Source organism: Ictalurus furcatus, chromosome 21 (genome assembly GCF_023375685.1).
Source record: "Ictalurus furcatus strain D&B chromosome 21, Billie_1.0, whole genome shotgun sequence".
Classification (NCBI taxonomy): domain Eukaryota; kingdom Metazoa; phylum Chordata; class Actinopteri; order Siluriformes; family Ictaluridae; genus Ictalurus; species Ictalurus furcatus.
In genome coordinates, this window is record NC_071275.1 from 4,958,759 (window position 1) to 4,978,334 (window position 19,576).

At 39.7% G+C, this 19,576-nt stretch overlaps 1 protein-coding gene across 2 annotated transcripts in view; it reads left to right on the top strand.

Annotated features, from left to right (window-relative positions):
• The window catches only part of asic1b (acid-sensing (proton-gated) ion channel 1b), a 349,583-nt gene that overhangs the window by 291,679 nt on the left and 38,328 nt on the right, over nucleotides 1–19,576 (top strand). For both annotated transcript variants that reach the window (XM_053652841.1, XM_053652840.1), the window contains 2 exons: nucleotides 6,930–7,080; nucleotides 14,614–14,741. In XM_053652841.1, the coding sequence (XP_053508816.1) occupies nucleotides 6,930–7,080; nucleotides 14,614–14,741 (279 nt within the window). The remainder of the gene's footprint in view (nucleotides 1–6,929; nucleotides 7,081–14,613; nucleotides 14,742–19,576) is intronic.

Genomic DNA, 19,576 nt, shown 5'->3' on the forward strand with positions numbered 1-19,576 from the left:
TGCAGCAATAACTGCAACTAAACGTTTGGGGTAACTGTTGATCAGTCCTGCACATCAGCTTGGAGGAATTTTAGCCCGTTCCACAGTACAGAACAGCTTCAACTCTGGGATGTTGGTGTGTTTCCTCACATGAACTGTTTGCTTCAGGTTCTTCCACAACATTTCTATTGGATTAAAGTCAGGACTTTGACTCGGCCATTCCAAAACATTACCTTAATCTTCTTTAATCATTCTTTGGTAGAACGACTTGTGTGATTAGGGTCGTTGTCTTGCTGCCTGACCCACTTTCTCTTGAGATTCGGTTCACAGACAGATGTCCTGACATTTTCCTTTAGAATTTGCTGGTTATAATTCAGAATTTATTGTTCCATCAATGATGGCAAGTTGTCCTGGCCCAGATGCAGCAAAACAGACCAAAACCATGATACTACCAGCACATGTTTCACAGATGGGATACGGTTCTTATCTAGAATGCAGTGTTTTCCTTTCGTCAAAAATAACTCTTCACATTTAAACCAAAAAGTTCTATTTTGTTCTCATCCATTCACAAAACAGTTTTCTATTAGCCTTCTGTCCATGTGAACTGCAGATGGGCAGCAGTGTTCTTTTTGGAGAACAATGCATTTCTCCGTGCAGTGCTGCCATGGATACCATTGTTGTTCAGTGTTCTCCTGATGGTGGACTCATGAACATTATTAGCCCATATGAAAATACCCTGGGTTCCTTTGTGACCTTGTGGACTATTACACGTCTTGCACTTGGAGTGATCTTTGTTGGTCGACCGCTCCTGGGAATTGGTGGAGTCCGAACGCTTTAAATCCTCAATAAATAAATGACCAAGTATAATTTTTTTGTCTCATTTGTTTAATTGGGTTCTCTTTGTCTATTTTTAGGACTTGTGTAACAATCGGATGGTGTTTTAGGACATATCTATGCAGAAATACGGATATTTATAAAGGGTTCACAAACTTTCATGCACCACTGTAGCCCCCTCCTTTGCTCTCAAAACAGCCTTAATTATTCCTGGCATGAATTCCACAAGGTGTCGGAAATCTCAAATTCCCTTGAGATTCCATGGTGGCATGATCGCATCACATAACTGCTGCAGATTTTTCAGCTACATATTCATCCTGCCAATCTCCCATTCTGCCATATCCCAAAGGTGCTCTATTGGATTCAGATCTGCTAACTGGGGAGGCTGAAGTGTAGTAAACTCATTGTCGTGTTTATGGAACCAGTTTGAGTTTGTGATATGGTGCATTATCATTTTGCAAGTAGCCATAATAAGATGGGTAAATTGTGGCCATAAAGAGAGGCACATGATCAGCAACAATGCTCAGACAGGCTGTTGTATTCAAATGATGCCTGATTGGTATTAAGGGACCCAGTGGATGCATAAGAAAATATTCCCCATGCCATTACACCACCTTCAGCAGACTGAACTGTTGTCACAAGGCAGGTTGGGCCTATGGCTTCATGCTGTTGACATCAAATTCTGACCCTACCATCTGCACGGTGCAGCAGAAATACAGATTTATCCAAATCTTCAGCTGAATTTTCATCCGCCTCAAGATTTGATGTCTTGTGTGTCCTCAGATGCTTTTCTGCTCACCACAGTGGTAAAGAGTGGTTATTTGAGTTTCTGTAGTGGTCCTGTTAGCTCAAACCAGTCAGGCTAATCTCCTCTGACCTCCCTCATCAGCAGGTGTTTCCGCTCTCAGAACTGTAAGCACACGACACATCCTTGTAAACTCAGCGTTGGGTCTTTTGAATGATGTAGTGACCACAGTGCCCAATTTTTAAAACTGTTCCTTGGCATGATTTGACTCGAAGCATCCTAACTTAGCTTTATTACTGAGGTGGAACTGAACTTTCAAATTAGCCAGTGAATTTAGCTTGAGAGGATGGAGTGTGAACCCAGAGACTGGCAGTGCCATAAAACGCCTTTATCTGAGCCCTTTTGTAATTGTCTAGGAACCGTTATGATTATTCATGAGTCCATGGAGTGTGAGTTAACATTAGCATAACCGAAACAGGAAGTCACATTAGCCTGGCATAATTGTATAGAAATATGATTCAGCTTAAAAAAAAAAAAAAAAAGATTAGACATTTGAATTTCAATAGGAGCATCTACATTATTCTTTTCCGGCATTAATTCTATTATTTTTTTGTCTTCCTTGCTCAGGCTTAGACTTGTCCATGCCTCTTCATCAGTATTTATAGCTGTTGCCCATGATTAGTCTTGTTAGGACTAATTCGCCTCTATATCTATCCTTTGGGAAGGCTTCTATGTTTTTATTGTAGTTTTGAGCTGCTTAATTACCTTATTTTCATAGTACTAGTTTCCCAGTTCCCAAGGCTTGCTCAAGTAGTTCCTGGTAGTGATGTGAAATCATTTGGAAAGTAAGTGCAAATTAAAACAATCCAAACTTATTTAACATTTTGAAACTTCATACTTGACATGCTGTCCTGATGGCTAGTGGTATCAGGAAGAGTCAAATATGCTCTGCAAACTGACCAGTCAATGCAATGCACGTCATTCATTCAGACATTAACATATTCTCTGCCTGTTTGTTTGTTTGTTTGTTTGTTTGTTTCTGCTGTTTTTGGTGCAAGAGTCTCTTTCAGGTTGTATTCTTGCCTCACAGCTTCCCAGGATAGGCTCCAGATCCACCACAATGAACATCCATCCATCCATTTTCTGTACCACTTATCCTACACAGGGTCACAGGGGAGCCTTGAGCCTATTCCAGGGGATATGGGGGGCGGGGATACCCTTACTCGCACGCATACTCACACACTACAGACAATTTAGTGATGTCAATCAGCCTATATATAACAGATGTTTTTGGACTGGGGAGTAAACCAGAGTACTCAGAAGAAACCCCCGTAGCACGGCGAGAACATGCAGAGAACATGCAAACTCCATGCACACAGGGTGGAGGCGGGATTCGAACCCCCAACCTTGGAGGTGTGAGGCGAAATTGATTTCTAACACCAATGCTAACTACTTAAAATCTAGTCATGTAACCAAACATGAACGCATTATTCGGAATGAACAGATAATGTGTTCTAAACGGATACAACTACAGATATGAACAGGAGGTGCACTGTTAGTTAGTTTGTTTGTTTTTAGAAAGCATTCCATAAAAGATTCACAAAACATCTTATCAGACTAGAACTGTGGATCAAAGCTGCATTCACACCATGTCGTAATTACCGTAATTACGAGATTCCGACTTGTAAAAAGTGTTCACGTCCTCGTATAACTTTCAGAGGAATTTTCTGAGAGTTCCGACTTGTACCGCCTGAATGCTGCAATGTCGTGCAGAAACCCTGCAGTAATATGTAGTTAAGCATATTTATGTGTAATAATTTGTCATATTTCTGTGTAATAATTTGAATAATTGACTATTATTATTTTTGTTGTTGTTTGTTTAACACATTACCAACACCTGTGTTATTTTGCATCATCTCACACGGATTCGTTTTGCTGTATAGGAACGCATGAATCCGAGTCCGAGGATGTGAACAGCTCTGAGTAGAACGTCCCGGTTGCCATGTAGTAATTACGGTAATTCTGACATGGCGTGAACACAGCACGAGACTGGGACCCTGCGAGATGCAACAAAAACAGTATGCCGGAGTTTTTTACGTTCATATGGAAGTGAGCGAGTGGTCAGATATGAAGCTCGCAGGACAAATAAAGGCCATGTTCCTTAACATGAACATGCGGCACTGCGCAATGCATTTACAGGATTCTTAGTAAATGCCTGGTCAGAGTTGTTGTTGTTTAAATTAGGCTGGCAGTTTGTTGACTATATTTTGGGGAACCAATTACATTTGTTAGAAAATATCGCCGGCAGGTACAAAGAAATAATAACAATAACTATGCGAACGGGCTTAAAAAAAACCAGACCCGAACACGAGTGCTGTAGCTGAGGTTGAGGAACTGTCACAGCCGTCATTCACAGAGACCATGGTGACAGTGCTGACATTTCTATTGCTGTTCTCCCCCCCCCCCCCCCCCCCCCCCCGGGTTTCTCTGGGCAAAGTGGTAGGATTCATGTTTAAAATAAATAAATAAACAAATAAAACCCTTTCAGGTCAGGCTTTACCTCCCTTGCATTTACACTGAAGTGCAGATACAGATGCAAATATGGATGTTTGGCGCACTAAACACATGCAGATACAGATAAAACCTGGTGTTTATGGGTGTAGAGGAAAACTCGGGAGGCAGGCGGAATTTCAGCAGCGCTCCGGGGTCACTTTTATTTCTCAAAAAAGCCAAGCCAAATGGAAATGCGACCCAAAAGGGGCCGTCACCATCTTGTAGCATTTGCCTCGTTCCAGGTTAAGATCACACGCCGTGAGTGCGTGCAAGATCCTTCAGCTATGTCTGTCCATCTCTCTCTCTCTCTCTCTCTCTCTCTCTCTCTCTCTCTGTCTGTCTGTCTGTCTCTCCCCACTGCCACACACCCCTGTTAAATACATATTTTTGTACATGATTGTATCCAAATAAGCAGAAGAGCACATCATTCTTTTGGTGTAATCACTGCAAGTGGAATCCAACATTTGACGATTCAGAGAGTTTTCTTTGAAATGTTTCAGGTTTCAGTACAGAGTTTCAAACAGAATTAAAATGCTTGAGACTATTTCCACCATCATTAATTTCTGACTTTTACTACTTTCACCTCTGTCTGTCTGGTCACCATTTTATTACTGATTTTTCATCTACCTGTACTCCTGCCTAGACCTCTTACTCCTGCCTAGACCTCTGTTATAGCCTCTGCCTTGACCCCAAGTAAATAGACCATGCCTTTGTCTTCTCTCGCTCCTGGCTCTTCTGCATTACACTACAAATTCTGTTCTTATTTGCACCACATGGATTCAGTTCCTGAACTCAGGTCTCTATTTAAGCACAGCAGAAAATCAATATTGAGACGCATTGAAAGCAGCCTTGCATTTGCTCACGTCACATCAGACAGAGTTTCTGCAAGAAATTGGTTCTGAATGGACCCGTACTTCCCGTTGTATCTTATCTGATTAGCTTTTCATTCATTCATTCGGCTTCAGTGACTATGCCGCATTACTTTAATTCCAGTCATGTGAAACTCAAAATACCTATTACTCCATTATGATCTTGCTCTTATTTTTAAATGAACAATTTCAGAGATGTTCAGCCACTAATTTCCTGAAAGCATTAAGAAAGCGCACGCCGATATCCAAGGGAAATGAATAACGTTCTCGATACTGATGCGAACTTAATCATTACTTCGGAAAAGCTTTTCCAATTACGAGGTTTCCTGTAAGGATGTTCGTTTAAGGCCCAACTGATTCTGTGTTATCTTGTGTAATAACATCTTTTTTTTTTCTTTATTTCTGCAATCATCATTTTCAGTAAAAGCTACCACTCTGTGTTGCTACAGGGACGGAAAATTAAGAAGTGCGTGCTGGAGTGTTAAAAAGGACACAACCTTGCTTCTGTCAAACGGATGGAGTTGTGTTTTCCATTGTGTTCCTCTGTATTGGAAAGTTCAGGGTAGTTTTTTTTGTTGTTTGCTGTTCATGTGTAGAAATGGAGATATATTAATAGACACATAAATACATAGAAATGGAGATGTATTAATATCAGTTTGATAGAAAAATGACCTTGTGTGGGTTTTTTTTTTTGGTCAAACTGGCACAGGGCAGTGGTTTTTGGGTCCAGTGTGTTGATATAGTGTGTTTAAGTGGAACAAGAATAATCGGATCATATTGGCTAGGTTGTGCTGAAGAAAACGATACTTGCATGGTAAACATTTTTAAAAGTTTTATATAAAATCAAAATCATGCAAAACAGCCAAAATAGCGAACCCCAAGGTTAATTGATCATCTTTGTCATTAATTATACCAGTTTTATTAATTGTAATGATTAAAATGTAGAATCCTGGCACTGTAATTGGAGGTAATTCAGCTTCAAAATAGTTAGTTGTATTTGTATTGCAGATTTAAAGGGGGGGACGTGGTTGCGATGCACATGGGAAGCCACATACTTCAACCTCAGTTTGAGTGAAATTTCTTTTCCTTCCTCCCCATTTCTTCTTTCCATCATTAGGGATTTTTTCTTACTTATACCAAGCTGCTGCTGAATTCTTGGTCAGAAGGTGTTGATTCATTTTCTACAAAAGCTCTGACAGTAGTTCTGACTGCAAGGGTTTTAATAACGAGCTCCTTCTAACACACTATCGTTATCTACAGTATATTAACAACTGACACATGGACGTGTATGGCGCATGCTCCACATAAACGGATTGTGAAGTGTGTGTAAATGTTGGCTTGGTGAGGTTTTCAGTGAGGAGATTTTTATTTTGCCTGTTACTCCAGCGTCAGCGCTTTGTCACAGTCACAGTTCAAGCTGTTCCTTTACGTTTTCTGACATGGGAAAGTCTTCAGGGTGTGTGTTTTTTGGTCTCATTAAATTTAAGAGAATAAACAAAGAGCGGCTGGTGAAGGAATGACTGTTTCTAGCTGCGATAATTTAAGTGATAATGAGATGTTCCACAGCATTAGATGCAACTATAAAAGGGTAAAATTATGACATGTCATGCTTTAATAAATAAAATATTGCAACTGTAGGAATTAATAGGCTGTTTTGTTTACACAAGGCCGAAAACCGTATCATCCATCCTGCATATTTTAAACATGAGACAGATGCAGTGCAGGCCAAAAAGTCGAATTTGTTTTTTCAAAGAAAAAGGTTGAATTTGGTCGTTGAAGGCTGCTTAAAGGCTAACAGCATGACATCACAAACATCTACTATATATAAAGCCGATATGTCGATAAGCCTATAGGTCTATATAAAAAGACTTATTTGTCTTTTTCTGCAAATAATAAGAGCGTTTGGTTGCGGCACATGTTATTTAGATTCTCGTTTTGTTTCTCTGCAGATCTTCACTCGATATGGCAAATGCTACACATTCAACTCTGGCCAGGATGGACAGCCACTGCGCGTCACCACGAAAGGGGGTATGGGCAACGGCCTGGAACTAATGCTGGACATTCAACAGGACGAGTACCTGCCAGTGTGGGGAGAGACAGGTAAAACACACACTCGCGCCCAATTCTACACACTCGCTGGAAACAAATGCCACTAGTACATTAAAATACTAGTAGGGGAGAGAAGAACCACTAAAGCTTGAGCAGATGGAGGGGATTTGTGTGTATAAATAAATAATATCTCAATAAACAATTAAAGGATGCACGAGAAATAAACTGTGTACTTTTATATATAACAAGATCAAATAAAGGCAAGGGGATTCCAAACAAAATGGTACAACCTGAAATGAACGAGGTTATAGAAAATCCTCTCCAAATGATGTTTTCCCATTAGTCATGAAATTATAATAAAAATGAAACTTCAAAGTTAAGATTTAACTCCAGTACAATGAATGCACTTTTTCCCTGTTCGCTTACTTAGATTAGTTCTAAACAAATATGCAAATGCGTTTTGCCCAGAGCTCGTATTAAATTCTGTCAAAATAACAGCTTTAGCCATTCCTTTTCTGCCAAACATGCATCTTCTCCTTGGTAAACTACACTAATAAGTAGTCGATCCCCAGCTCTGTGGCATGGTGGTCAAGTCAAAGTGACAGGAAGTCACATAGTGATGTCATTGCACTTTTGAGCCCTGCTTTGCAATCATTTCTCTGTCTCCACTGAAGAAGAGGAGCTCTCCTCACATGCAGACAGCGGAGTTGTGCAAGCTAGTCACATACACACTTAGAGTCACATACAGACCCACACAGCCAGCAAGACAAGTTAATTACACATTAAATGACATTTGGACGTGGGGAGCGTTCAAGTCCGTCTTTTGCTTTCCGCTCAGTAGCTTAGTGTAGCTAAACTTGAGGTCCCATTGTTGTAATTGAAAAGAAAGCACGGAGAGGCGGATCTGGGAGGAACAGAGTGTCAGTTTATATGGACAGCCAGAGATGTGCCTGTCTGTCGACCTGCACTTCCAGAATGCTGATTTTGCAGAGCTGTGTGTAGCACTGTGTGCCTTTCCTTCTGAGATAATATGATGCGTGGACATACATGGTCCGTAGTAGTTTATAAAGGATGCATTCAAAGCAGCCAACGATTAATACGATATGATTAAGAGATGTTTTAACATGTGACGTATACGATGACTCGTCTACGATGACTAGCATTTTCCATACTGTCCCATCTTTTTCGGAATTGGGGTTGTATATCGTTTGTGGTCACATCACTCCCACGAGAGACAGACTGGCTGTGACATCTCCGACTTGCGAGTACGAGAACATATTCAAGGCCAGTTCACACCAGAAGCATTTTGAACTTCATTTTATTTTTATTTTTCTTCCCCTCATCCATGCGCATATGTGAAGCTCAAACTCTGTAGAAATTTGGCTGTATGGTAATGTTCTTAATGGATAACCAGGGCAAAGGTGAATAGGTTATTTGTTCACTGACCCATTTTTTTTAATGCCACATTTTTATTAACATCTGTAATGTTAAACTGGTACAGTTCTGCATTTGGGCAGTAAGTAGTTTTATTAATGAAAATGAAGCGTAATGTAATGCACCGCTCCTGCAGCGCATCCCCAAGATTACATGACATGAATTTGGGTCACTTCTAGCTTCCGGCGTTTTTCAGAAGTGCTTTTCCAATAACTATAGTCTGATTTAAATGTAGTCAGTACATCAGGAATCAATACATCAGGACCCAGGAATGCAAAAACTGAGTGAATACCACATTATTAAAAGGAAAGACAGACAGGAAACTAGGAACAAGGATAGAGAGATCAACTCCTGTCTGCGATCTCACACATGCAATATTTTACCCACACACTGAGTCAACCAGACGGGTATAAATACACAGCTTAATGAGAGGTGATGGGGAAACAGGTGGAACTAATTGACTACCGTAGCAACAGCATCACAAGAACAGGAAGCTCTGACCATAAAAGGAAAGTGTAGGGGATAAGGAGACAGACTAGATTGAGATAAACAATTATTTTATTTTTTTTTAACCCTTTTATATATGTTGTCCATACTTAAATCGAGAATTTAAGAGAAGTACGCTATGTGGCCAAAAGTTTGTGGACAGCTTATCACGCACACCTACAGTAAATGTTCTTGTTGAACATCCCATTCCAGATTTAATCCCGCTTTGCTGTTATGAAAACCTCCATTCTTCTGGGAAGACTTTCCACCAAATTTTGGCATGTGGCAGTGGGGATTTATGTCCATTCAGCCACAAGGGCATTAGTGAGGTCCAGCCATGATGCTGGGTGAGGTGCAGGTCTGAGGTGCAGTCGGTGTTTCAATTCACCCTAAAGGTGTCCAGTGGGGTTGAAATCAGGGATCTGAGCAGGATATTCACGTTCTTCCACTCTATATTTGACAAACCATGTCTTCATGGACCTCGCTTTGTGTACAGGCGCGCTGTCGTGCTGGAACACGTTTGGACCCCTTAGTTCCAGTGAAGGGAAATTGTAATGCTACAGTATACATAGACAATATACGTTTGTGCCAACATTTTGGAGAAGTCCAACATATGGATATGACGGTCAGGTGTCCACAAACTTTTGGCCATATAGTGTGTATAAGATATAAATCTCATGTAAATCTCTGTAGCAGTTCAATTGTATATAGAGCTTTTCATGATTTATTACTCCATCCCCACTCTCCCAATCCAACATGGTTAACAGTGACGAAAAGTTTCTACACGAAAAGGTCTAATCAAGTAAAAGCAATTAATAGGATGTCATAATGTCGTAGCAAAACTGCATAATTGCATTTTGTTCAAATATACATAAATATGATCAACACAAAAACCTAAAATATTATTGAATAGCTTTATACATTGCAAGTATTTTCCCATCATTTGAATAATTTTTTCCATTTTACTTTTACGTGGTGGCTGCTAACTAAAGTTACTTTTTAACATAAGTGAAGTCTAAATTTATTTGAATGAGTGCCATTTTTTGAATAATAAAACCCTCTAAAACGATTATATTTGAAAGGGTTGAAGCTTAGCAAAGCTAAGTAACTTGAGCAATTACACAGTTAATATATATATATATATATATATATATATATAAAAATGTAGTGAGCTAAAATTATGGTTGTCTGTAACAATACAGTATTTCTGTGCTGTGTATAGAAGCATTTTCGGTCATGTTTCCTTCTGGAACATTTGGAAAATCAGATTTCATTGTTCAGTTGTTCAAGGCTGATGAGGCCCCACTTAAATGTGTGTGTTAACCACTGGACTATTTTATTATCATTATAATCACCTGTCAGAATGAAAAACTGCTTGAACGATCAGTTTGAGCCTCCATGTTGTGTGCGTAGCCCGTGTACGGTGCCATCCCACTAGTTAATGTAAAATCCATAAAGGAAGAATACGTCTGAGCCTTACACTGCCAGTTAGTATTGATTTCTCTATAATCTTAAGCGTTTGTTTATTCACATATTCATTACGGAGGTGGCGTTGCATCCACGTTTAGGGATCACAGTGAAACAGTTCAGACTGTATTTCAGTGTTTCTCTGCTCTGCTCCTCGGGTAAATATACAGCCGGCTATAACACGAGCTAAGAGCTTGGCAGCCTTTCAGCAAAGCAATATGATACATATGATTTAATCAAGGACGGCGCAGACCTAATGTTCAATAGAGCATTTTATCACCACTTTCCTGATGACCTTTGCCAAAATGCTTCAAAGCAATATTTCCAGAATTTATCTCCATCTCACCGTTTAACCAGACTAAGCACTAATACTCGCCTTTTTCAATATCTGTAAAGTGGAAGAAGAGAAGAAGCCTTTATTTTTCACATATACATTACAGCACAGTGAAATTCTGTTTTTCACAAATCCCAGCTTGTTAGGAAGTTGGGGTCAGAGCGCGGGGCCAGCTATAATACAGCACCGCTGGAGCAGAGAGGGTTAAGGGCCTTGCTTAAAAGCCCAAAAGCCCAATTTGGTGGTACTGGAGCCCCTGACCTTCTGATCAGTAACCCAGAGCATGTTAACCATTGAGCCACCACTGCCCCTCTTTTTTTTTAATAGTTTATTACTGTACATTGTGAGCTGAGTGAGCTCAGCTGTGTGTAAGAAAAATATAAACCTTTACTTGTTTGTACAAATGTCTAACAAACAAACTATTTATACATCTTCAGAATTTAGTTTATTCTTTAATGGTTCCTTAAAATTTACCATAGTATCTAGCAGCAGAATGATCATGCACCAGTATTTATTGCCTTCAATTACATTCAAGGAAATAGAATTGCATTTTTAGCACAGATTGTCTTTATATCAGTGCCTACATCACTCTTGAAGAGAGGAAAAAAAAGACAGGCTGGTGCTGGTCATTCCATCTCTGGTGGTCCAATATGGGTTGCTTGACCATTTCAGTGTTTTCCTTTTTTTTTTTTCTTTTATTTTCTTAATTTTTTTTTTGAGTGATTATCTCTATGTATCGGCATTGCAAAAGCACCTTTTTTAAATTTTACTTAGTGTAAATATGACGGTACACAAATTTCGGTTACACAGCTGTTTACGGAAACCTCAATAGCTTGGCTCAGGGTGAGACTAGCTCCTTGGAACAAAAAGGAGCACATTGCAAGGTACATGTACGTATATAAACATTTTGCACATTCTTGTTCCTTAGACTTAGAACTTAAATCCAAATGTAATGCTTAAGATTGCTCACAGTTCCACTTTTAGGGTCAGTCTACAATGGGAAGGGTTCGAGTTTCAGTCTTCATTTTTTAGGGGGTACCTAGGTAAGTACAGTGTGCATGCAAAACAGTTCAGGTTTGAGACTTCTTTTTTTTTATGGGGGTGAGGGAGTACATTTAAAAAAAAAAAAAAAAAAAAAATCCCCCTCACTTTTGGGTTGAATATCTCTGGTGGGGGACGAGGTACGACCCTGAAATTTTCACTGAAATAAGTCCTCTACAGTAGCATTCTGCTGCAAAATGTTTGAGTTTGAGAATCCACTGCTATAGAGGACTCATTTCTATAAAATATTTACAAGGAGCTAGGACCATCCTGAGCTGAGATAAACATGTTTCTATAAACAGCTGTATAACCAAAATTTGTCGTGTACCATGACACAAAGATGGCCGTCATGGTTAAACCAAGCAAAATAAACAAACAAACAAAATGGTGGTTTTTCAATGCCAATACCTAGAGGTACTCACTCAAAAAAATTTTTTTAATTCAAAACAGTCAAGCAACCAACTTTACAATTATTGGACCACTTGGACATTCTGGTAACAGTACCTCAAGCTATATCACCGCATCCCAGCCAACACGCTCCATCGTTTTATCCCGTACTTATTGAGCTAGCCAAAGGCAATGTCAAAGAAAAAACCTTTGGGGGAACCAGGATTCAGTAGGGGGCCGTCCTTCTCTGCATACCTGCTCTGTGAATTATGAGAGGGTTTCTATATATATATATAATATATATAAAAAAAATATAAACTAGTCTAGGATATGTAATTTATATGGTATAAAAGTTACTGGTTAGTGATATGCATCACTGAAATCAGTATACTGTAGGTAAAGGAAACAGCTTATTAGTCTTTTATTTATCTTGGAGCATATTATTCAGAAGCTACAGTAAGTTTTTGTTTATGACAGCGAGGAATATAAGTTTAGACCTGGGAATGTAACGTTTGTTTTTCGTTTATTTACTTATTATGCAAATGAAGTAAAATGGAGTGTACACTGATCGATCAAGGCATACTTTAGGGAAAAGATCTATTATGCTATTTGTCTATTGTGCTACTGCATCTGACTGATCAGATGCAAACTGACTCAGAGTTTGAGGGATACGTGCTTGCTCAGTTAAAATGGGCACAACTTCACAGTTTAGTGTAGTTTAGCTCTGGAATGGCCGCAAAACAGGTTCCTGTTATCACTTATATGCTATAACACTTACAAACAGGTTACTCACCAACATCTCTTTTTTTTTTTTTTTTTTTTTTTTTTTTTTCCTCTTTCCTCACTTGAAGTTAATATACTGTAACAACAAAACATTGTTGTAGCTTGTCATGTTTCCCCCAAAAATCACAAAGTCCTCCATCCTAAAGACGGGTGTTTACAAAGCATTTACACTGGAGACTCCTTCCAAAAATGCTAAGCAAACGTCTCCTTACAGAAACCAGCACAATGACTACGTTTACATGCACATTAATATTCCGATATTAATCAGAACTTGGCAATATTCTAATTAATATTGAGTCGTGTAAATGCAGCAATCCGATTGCCCGATTGAGATTAAGACAATATTCTGATTCCCACCCCTGGATTATGTCTGTTTTAATCGAAATTTTTTCCTTGTAAACACCTTATTCAGAAAATCCACCAAAAGGAGATATATATGCGCATGCTCAGTTTGCAAGGAATTGTGGGTGGTAACAGATGCTTAGCTGTAGCCTAGGTATTTAGGAATGGCAACTCGGACATACTTACAGCAACCATGTATACAGGAATATTCCGATGCCTGTACGCATATAAACATCATATTCGGAATATGGCTGCAACCCGAATATGGACCTTACAAGGAATTTGATGTGAATGTAAACGTAGTCACTGTCAACAATGTATGTGGAACATTCACCTGTGAAAGTTTCTCTGTAAGTTGTTACTACGGAAACAAGAACATACACTAGATGGCCAAAGGTTTGTGGACACCTGATCAATCACTTCTCTATGTGCTTGTTGAAGAAGCCCATTCCAGATGTAGTCCCCTTTTGCTGTTATAATAACCTCCACTCATCTGGAAAGGCTTTCCACTAGATTTTGGAGCGTGGCTGTGGGGCTTTGTGATCATTCAGCCACAAGAGCATTAGTGAGGTCAGGCACTGACTTTAGGTGAGGAGGTCTGGGGTACAGACAGCGTTCCAATTCATCCCAAAGGTGTTCAGTGGGGTTGTGGTCAGGACTCTGAGCAGGCCACTCGAATTCTTTCACGTCAACCTTGGCAAACCATGTCTTCATGGACCTTGCATTGTGCACAGGGGCGCTGTCATGCTCCAACAGGTCTGGGCTACTTTAGTTCCAGTGAAGGGAAATGTTAATGCTGCAGCATGCAAAGATGTTCTAGACAATCGTTTGCTTCCAACTTTGTTTAGGGAAGACCCACATATTGCCGTGATAGTCAGGTGTCCACATAAGTTTGTCCATATAGTGTATTAGACATGCTGTTATCAGAATCAAGCATTCAACAGTGCTGTAGTATAAATATATATAAAGAATGAGTACATTTTTATTCAAATGCAACCTCTTAAAGTGTTTAAGGAAAAAGGTTGCCTCTGTACCTTCTGCATCTGTGCTTTCATATTGTAATAGATTACTAATGGGTGTTGGCGTGGCTCATAATCTATTGTATTGTATTATAAGCAGAATATCGAGCACAGTTCCTCAGTCATATTGAGAAGTCAGCGGTCAGCACACTGTCAGGGATCCAGCATGGTAAATCAGACTCCGGACTTTCTGGCACATTCCCACATCCGTCACGAGAAACAGGATCCTAAATTGTTAATGCCACCATGTATAGAGGATCACTCTATATCATATCTTCTCTTCCCCTACAGATGAGACGTCTTTTGAAGCCGGCATCAAAGTGCAGATCCACACTCAGGACGAGCCGCCTTTCATTGATCAGCTGGGATTCGGAGTGGCGCCAGGCTTTCAGACGTTTGTGTCTTGCCAGGAGCAGAGGGTAAGCGACTGACTGCTGCTGTCCGATCTCCTGAATTAATCCCTGCAGATGTGACGGCTAATGGTCGTCATGCAGCAATAATTTAAAGGGGTTTCACAAACTGATTTTTCTCGTGAGTTTTGGGTCTTCATTCTCAAATGACATTGAGAAACTGCTAATGAATATCATTCTGTGTTAATCAACTGAGGACTCCAGTCACGGACTATTATGGACCATATGCAAAGATATTGCACACATTTTGATACCAAAGCTATCAGATCTGCAAATTCAGTTCAGCTCAATTCCGTTTTATTTGTATAGCACTTTTAACAATGGACATTGTCACCAAGTAGCTTTACAGAAATGTATAAATTCCGGATATAAATTTATGAATTGATCCCTGATGAATAAACCAGAAGTAAAGGTGGCAAGGAAAAACTCCCTGAGACAACATGAGGAAGAAACCTTGAGAGGAACCAGACTCAAAAGGGAAAACATCCTCATCTGCGTGACACCAGATAGTGTGATTATAAATCATTTCCCTTCTATAACTATAATAATTCCTTAGCTTTATATTAGATTTACATTGTATGGGGGGGGGGGGGGGCGGGGGGATCTCCTCAACCACCAACTGTGTGTAACATCGACCTATATACCCAAAAAGTGCATAAGAGCTTATGAGCAACTTATGAATATGAGCATCTGAGTTATTTCTGAATTTATTATAGTTTTAACTTGAAGTCTGTTTTGTTGAAGTTATGAACTGTTCAGTGATATGGACTTGAGTGCAAAACTCTTTGTAGCAACTGCAGTCCTAAGCCATATATATATATATTTTTTTAAATGGTTCCATCCATTTGAGAGTAATCTCATTGATCTTAAGCCTGTCTGTGTGGAGCAATCCTCAGCAACAGCAAGTGGTTTTCAGGTGATGGTTTCAGGTAGGACATCAGGATGGATCAGACAGGTATGGAGGGCAAAAGGGGCTCAGAGAGAGAAACACAGATTATTAGGTATGCTCATTGTCACGTAATGGTTAAAGGAAATGTACGTTGAGTGCAGAATGCATGCGGGGACTCCGACAAGACTAGCTATGACAGCATAACTAAAAGGGAGAATCAGATAACAGTCATGAGGGTGTGCTGGGACATAAAACGACCAGCCATTCCACCATCAACGAACCTGAGTGAACGTGTGAGAGTGGGGGAGCGACAGCATCCAAACATCCCAATTTACCAAAACATCTGTGTCCATGAACCCTCCAGATCTGTAACTTCGCCCAACAAAAAAAAAGGAACTACAAAAAAATACAAACAATTTTTTTTTAATGTACAGTATGTAGCTGACTTTGTTGTACAACTGCACTTTCGTACTACGCGTGTTTATTCGCAAGCATTTTTATGGGGAGCAGTTGCAAGACAGGTGGTATTACATAGCGCACTCTGCCTTTTTGGTCACAGCAGAGCTTTCTTAGGTGATTTCGGAAATGTGCCGATTGACTTCAAACCCCTTTTTTTTTTTTTTTTTTTTAACCATCTGAGGTCGCAAGTAGGGGGCAAGCAAGAAAAACAAATGTGGAGGACAGAATGCTGTTCATGTTAGCAAGTGAATAGGAGCAGATTGACATGCTAAATCAAAAATATTTCACTTCCATTATTCCAGTATTGCAGTATAACAAATAACAACTGTTGTTGGGACGTTCACTGGTATGCAATGTGACGCCCCCTGTGGCTGTAATCAAGTCGCACAAGCAGCTAATAATAATAATAATAATAATAATAATAATATGTTTAGTTTATATAGCACCTTTAGAGAGCTTAAGGACACTTTGCAATAGTAATACAATGAACAATCATGGACAAACACAAAATGTGAAAAGCCATGAGCAATCAAACACTGAAAATGAAATACACAGTACAGACAGTACAGTCACTGAGAAAGATGCATAGCAGCAGATTAGGACGGATAACACTGAGAAAACAGATACGTTTTTAATTGGGATTTGAACTCTGAGATGGATGTGATGCTGCTAAGAGTCGGAGGGAGTGAATTACAGATTTTAGGTGCTACAACACTGAAAGACCTGCCACCCATGGTAGAGAGACGAGGTCTAGGGACAGAGAGGAGTCCGAGCCCAGAGGACCTGAGAGAGCGGGGTGAGTTGTAGGGGAGAATCAGGTCACTAAGATAGAAAGGTGCCCAACCGTGAAGGGATTTAAATGTGAGCAGGAGTATTTTATATTTAATGTGAAATTAAACCGATAGCCAGTGCAGTTCAGACAGGATTGGAGTAATGTGAGCTGAGTGCTTGGTATGTGTAAGAAGTCTAGCGGCAGAGTTTTGAATATTTTGAATGGGCTTCACTTGTCTTGGGTTAAATTAATCTTTATTTCATCTCTATTGCTGATGATAATCTAATCTATGTAGTAAGCCAGGCTAGGTAATTAACCAGTATTAGTTGGGACTATTACGAATGTTGTTTGGTTACAATGTGTATATCACGTGATCCACTTTTTATGACACTGAGGTATTATGTTTTCGGGTTGTCTGCTTGTCCGAGATTAGCATGATATCCCAAGAACAAATGGTTGACTATTTGTAGTATTTAGAAGAAGAAGAAGAAAAGCCTTATATACATTGCAGTACAATGAAGTTCTTTCTTTGAGCATGCCAGATTGCTAGGAAGTTGGGGTCAGAGCAGGGGGTCAGCCATGATACCGTGCTCATGGAGCAGATAGGCTTAAGGGTCTTGCTCAAGGGCCGAACAGTAGCTTTTATATGGAATTATCATTGTAGCCAACAGATGAACTGGTTACATTTTGGACTTGATCCAAAGAAATACAAGTCAATGTCACCGCAAGGTCAAATGTCTGAAAACGTTTTCCTTCAATAGCTTCCTTATGTTTGAAGTGTATGTTAAGAGTATTTTTGCAATACAAATTAGTAACAAGAAGTACTGGGCTTGTGCTGGATTCATAAGCCTTTCATGCATGGAAAATAGGGATCCAGAGACCCAGGACACATTTGTGTGTCTGGGCTACCAGATTTTCATTCGTAGTTGGCCAGTGTACTAGTAGCTCACTTGCCGCGACAACTGTGATTTTAATTTACTGAATTTAATAACTGATAAATTGTTCAAGCATGTAATTTGACTTCATGTTATCAGCAACAAAACACCATAACTCCTGCACTAGCAGGTGTACCCAAAAAAATTCCACGTCTTACTTTTATCCTAGTGCAAAATAATACTCACCACTTTGTATAGATGTCTAGGTGTGGGGAGCTGTTAGGAAATAAAGAGCCTTATAGTCTGGAAATGGTAACAAACACTCAGGGTTTTTTTTTTTTAAGCCCGTGGAGAGGAAATGCCACTCTTAATCCTTTCAGCGAGCAAGTGAGAGGTGGTCTGATGCTGATATGTTGCTAGTCAGCTCTCTGGCCCTTGTAATTGGAGACAAGTGAAATTTTGACTCAAAGCAAATCGATTTCTTGAACGTCCAACTCACTTAACTTTGCGGTTGCATGCAGATCTCATCACAAGTACTGAGTTTCTCGCTCTCTTTACTCAGTGTGTGTTCTGCTCTCATCGCTTTCTTATCATAAACCACTCTGCATGTAAATCACGTAAATAAATAAATAAATATAAAAGACTCACAGGATGGAAGTGCTTGCTGATACGACGATATTATACAGCTAAACATAAATGAGCATGTTTACATACCCAATATGTGTTCAAACACTCAGCACAGCATGTGTGGGTGGCTTTGTTTCCACTTATGTGGCTGTTGGTTTTTGCCATGCTCATAGTGAATTGGCTGCAGGCCCTTGGTTTTGAAGGCGGTGCGAGTGTTAGTAGCTTGCAGTGGTTTAATGCCCCACCCTCCTTTTCTTTCAATTCCAGATGACTGCATTTAGCTGGAGCTATTCATGTTCAGCAATGCTAATGCGCTCCATGCTCATTCCTCTCTCTACTCCAGCATGGACTGACAGAGAAAACTGTTGTAAACTGAACAGCCTGTTCTCACTGTATTTAATTAGCCCGGTCACTCAGGCTGTCTCTTCCATCTATGACAAGCTGTCACTCCCTAGCTTACTGTGACTAACACGATTACAGCCGACCATTTCGAGTAAAGTCAGTTAATATTTTGTCAACTCCCGGACTGATTTGAACTTTGTTCTGCTTCTTTATTAGGAGTGTATCACAATTCTATTACTTATGTGTCAGTTTCTGTTAACTAATCCAAATCTACACATCTGTATTTGTAATTGAATTTAAACATGAAGTGGGTGTGGTCTAACTGGAAGGGTGTTTATTATTATTATTATATAAGAACCCTGCTACAATGCGCATAGAAACACTGGAAAACAAAACCCAAAGGTAGAAATGTCAGTATGGTGTGTGAATTCTGGCTCTGACAGTTCCTCAACCTCAGCTACCTCACTCCAGTTCATATTTGGACTCAACTAGAATAGTACATTTCCTATTCGTTGCATCTCTATTCTTGGCACACAATCTGTGGTCTGATAGCTAGAAATCTGACCACTAGTCAGACTAGAGCGTCTGATATGTTTGGTCTCTAATTGTGGCCATTTCACTGACTTTATTGCTCTAACCAAAGTCCAATGTCCTTGCAGAGGGGGTAATTATAATTACGGAATAGTTCAAACAGAGAGCTGTTACATGTCAAAAATGATGATGATATGATCTGAGGACAAAATAAGACTCTATATACAATATTTAGGTGTTTTATTTATAAAAAAAAATGAACGAAAACCTTTTTGTAAGCTTTCTTTAAACACGGTTGGTGTCAGAGTTGTGAACATGGAGCGACGTGTGATCGCTCGACGCTGCAATA